General features: G+C 49.9%; 1 protein-coding gene across 1 annotated transcript; it reads left to right on the forward strand.

The window, feature by feature from the left end:
• Nucleotides 1-613: 613 nt before the first annotated feature.
• LOC123126305 (cytochrome P450 99A2) lies at nt 614-2,453 on the forward strand. Its single transcript, XM_044546668.1, has 2 exons — nt 614-1,507; nt 1,590-2,453. Exons 1-2 carry the CDS (start codon nt 626-628, stop codon nt 2,211-2,213), a joined length of 1,506 nt encoding a protein of 501 aa, XP_044402603.1. The 5' UTR covers nt 614-625; the 3' UTR covers nt 2,214-2,453.
• The last annotated feature ends 1,289 nt before the right edge of the window (nt 2,454-3,742 follow it).

The following is a 3,742-nucleotide window of genomic DNA, read 5'->3' on the forward strand; positions in this document are numbered from 1 at the left end:
TATGAAAGCCTCTTTTTCTACTAGTGACCGTCCGCCACGAAAGGTTGTGACACAAGGTCGTAGTTCCTCCTAGGTTCACCGGACGAGGTTGTTCGCTGCCGGTACCCAGGCGGCTTCGACGGCCACAGCTCAGGCCCGGCCACCCCGATCACTCCACCATGGTTGGGGAGGCCATCGCCGATGGAGTAGTGTCGTCGTTCCCTCGAGCCCAACCATGCTCGAGCCTACCTTGTAGTCGGTCTGCAACAAACCATTTTCTTAAACAGATAACCAGCTGCAATAATGGGAGTAGGCTACTAAAACACATTTGTTGCTAGCGGTTTCGGAGAGATAACGATGAAGGAGAGATGTGGTGCGTGGGCCCTATCAAGAGTTCAAGACATGTGGCAGGCGCAGGACGCGGCAGACGTAAGAGAAAAGACCGGTAGGTTGAGCACGATTTTCCCTTAAAATATTTTTTTATGAGAATACGTTTCATACATCCACCGCGAAACTACAATTTGTACTTGAGGTGACACCTGGGAGGTGTTGTAGAGGATCCTATGCATACTCTGACATCCCAAGGCTTATAAAAGGCCGCTCTCATTGATGCTATTCTTAGCAAGCAAAACTGCAAACCATCCGCATGGAGCTGAGCGGAGCCAGCCTCTCCTTCGTTTTACTCATCTCAGTGTACGTGATAATAGTTTCCTTGCTTAGCCGCAAATTATTAGCAAGTTGTAAGAAGCGGCGGCCTCCTGGCCCATGGAGTCTACCCTTGATCGGAAACCTGCACCAGATCCTCACGACGAAGCTGCCGGTCGTCCTCCGGGACCTGGCCGAGAAGCACGGGCCGGTTATGTACCTTCGGCTGGGCCAGATCGACGCGGTGGTGGTCTCCTCGCCAGCGGCAGCCCAGGAAGTGCTCCGGGACAAGGATCTCACATTCGCGTCCCGGCCGAGCATTCTGGTCACCGAGATCACCCTCTACGGAAATCTCGACGTCGCCTTCGCGCCATACGGCGCATACTGGCGGACGCTGCGCAAGATCTGCACGGTGGAGCTCCTGAGCGACCGGAAGGTGAGGCAGTTTTCGCCGGAGAGGGACAGCGAGACCATGTCCCTTGTTAGGAACGTTGGCGAGGCCGGCCGGGGTGGCAAGCCGTTTAACCTCGGCAGGCTGTTGGTGGCGTGCTCGTACTCAGTAACATCGAAGACGGCGTTTGGGGACAAGTGCAGCTCCGAGCTCCAGCAGCAGTTTGTGTCGGCCATGGATGCGGGGCTGAAACTCAGCGCCGGGCTCTGCGTCGGAGACGTCTTCCCGTCGCTGTGGTTCGTCGACGTGCTCACCGGGCTGAGAGGCCGGCTATGGCGAGCCCGCCGGCAGCAGGAGAAGGTCCTGGACAACATCATCTCTCAGTCGGAGATGCGGCCAGGTGATCACCTTCTAAGCGTTTTGCTTAGGATCCGGGACGAGGGGGAGCTTGACTTCCCGATGGAACTGGATAACATCAAGGCAATCATAATGGTAATTAAGTGATGATATGCATGCATGGTCTGAATTTTCTAGTTCACTAGTATTGCTCATGTTGTCTACTTTAAATGTTTAGGATATGTTCACGGCCGGCACGGAGACAACATCATCAGCCGCCGAGTGGGTCATGTCAGAGCTCATGAGGAACCCGGAAGTGATGACCATGGCGCAGGATGAGGTGCGACGAACGTTCAATGATAAGAGCCCACAAGACCATGATGGACACGTAGCGGAGCTGCACTACACAAAGATGGTAATCATGGAGAGCATGAGGCTAAATCCAGTGGTGCCGCTGCTGCTTCCCCGTGTCTGTCGAGAGACCTGCGACGTCGGCGGGTTTGAGGTCACCAAGGGTACCAGGGTTATGGTAAATACCTGGGCGTTGGGCAGGAACCCCGAGCACTGGCATGAGCCAGAGGAGTTCAGGCCAGAGAGGTTCAAGAATGGCGCAGCTACCTACAAAGGATCGCGGTTCGACTATTTGCCGTTCGGTAGCGGGAGGAGGAACTGCCCCGGCGATAACTATGGGGTGGCTGTGTTGGAGCTCATAGTGGCACGGCTTCTCTACTACTTTGATTGGAGCCTCCCCGCCGGAGTGAAACCAAGTGAGCTGGACATGGAAATGATCGCTACCGTAAGCTCAAGGAGAAAGAACCAGCTGCACATAGTGGCGACACCGTATGAGGCATGCAGTTGTTAATTGGACTTAACTTATGCTCGTTTTAGTGAATGGTAATGGTAATGGTTGAGTAGCCTGCGATAGGGGGGTTTGTGCGGTCTCTGTACGACTTAACGCTGAGTCCGTTCATATCTGGCCATGTGGTAATAAGCGAGCGGTGGGACGCTAGTCATGGTTCGCTTTCATAGTCATGGGATGGCGTGGCCATATCAGATGATAATATATTGTTCGAATATGAATTAAAATAAAAAATTTGTCCAACATTGAGCAGCATAAAAATATTTCCCTTTTTTCGATAAAGGGTGCTTTTTATTGATTTGGAATGTAGCATCAAGTGGATACAAACAAAATAAGCACATACCTAGCCTCTACATAACTGAGATGCACACTATGAACATGAACATGCACACACAAAGAATCACACACCAGCAAAAAGACAAGTCACACAAGATCAAAGATATGCCTAGATGGAGATAATTTAAAAAGAAAAAGAGTAACGATGATCCACCTCCAGTAGCTGATAACCCAATGAAAATGATGCAAGCACACACGATCCAGACGTGGACGCACGTAAACCGAAATTGTGCACAACAGAACCAAGCAGCCCAGCCAACAAGAGCACTACTGGGAAAAGGCTTATGGCATCAAAGGAGTGTCGGGCACTATATATTATCCTCCACTGCTATTTTTGAAAAATAGTACTGGCGGGTACAAAAGGTACCCGTAACTGCTTCAGGCATAACAGCGGCAGGAAATATTGAGTGCCCATCACAAGCAAAATCTTCCAAAGTTCCCCGCGGGTTGAAAAACAGTAGTGGCGTGGGCTACAGAAATGCCCGCCACTGCATTATTAGTAACTAGTGGCTGGCCATAAATATGCCTACCACACGTATCTTTCAGCACCACGCGCAAAATTCCAAAAGTTGCAGTGGCGGGAATTCAGGGCCGCTCGTCACATATATCGTAAGTCCGAAAAATACTTGAAAATTGTATTTACTAAACCTAGGAAGTGGCCAAATTTGTGCATTGGGCTGTGGATGGTGTGTATTAATCATGTGAAAAGTTTGATTTTCAAATGAAAAATTTGATTTGGGTGTGGCACATGGCATGTTTCAGTTTAAACTTGGGGGTGTTATGTTCACGACGCGAATCGATTTTTTGCCGCAATGATCTCAAAATTTTATCCGACCCTACAGGGGTCTAATGAAGACACCATGCCAAGTTTCATCACTTTTGGAGCTCGTTTGCATGTTCTTTCCAGCTAAAGAGCTTTGGCCCTTTTTAGCAGCCGAAAAATCAAGTAATGCCTCGAAAATAGAAGACCAACTCAAAAAGTGGTCAAAGTTTAGTATTGGACTATGCGTGGTGTGTATTAACCACCAAAAATGTTTTGAAGTCCAAATGATTTAGAAAATTGTAATTGTGTGACATATAAGAGTCAATGGAGTAGTGTCGTAGTAGTGGTGGGTGTTGGGCCGCGCCCGACACTACTTTGTCCCCCATCTCGTGTGGCATGCGCTATGCCGCGCCCATCACAACTTCCCCCACCT

Source organism: Triticum aestivum, chromosome 5D (assembly GCF_018294505.1).
Source record: "Triticum aestivum cultivar Chinese Spring chromosome 5D, IWGSC CS RefSeq v2.1, whole genome shotgun sequence".
Classification (NCBI taxonomy): domain Eukaryota; kingdom Viridiplantae; phylum Streptophyta; class Magnoliopsida; order Poales; family Poaceae; genus Triticum; species Triticum aestivum.

Bases quoted from the DNA above. Each gene is read 5' to 3' on its own strand.
- LOC123126305 (XM_044546668.1), top strand. From the start codon at position 626: ATGGAGCTGAGCGGAGCCAGCCTCTCCTTCGTTTTACTCATCTCAGTG. The intron at 1,508-1,589 runs GTAATTAAGTGA...TTAAATGTTTAG, and splicing joins ACATCAAGGCAATCATAATG to GATATGTTCACGGCCGGCAC.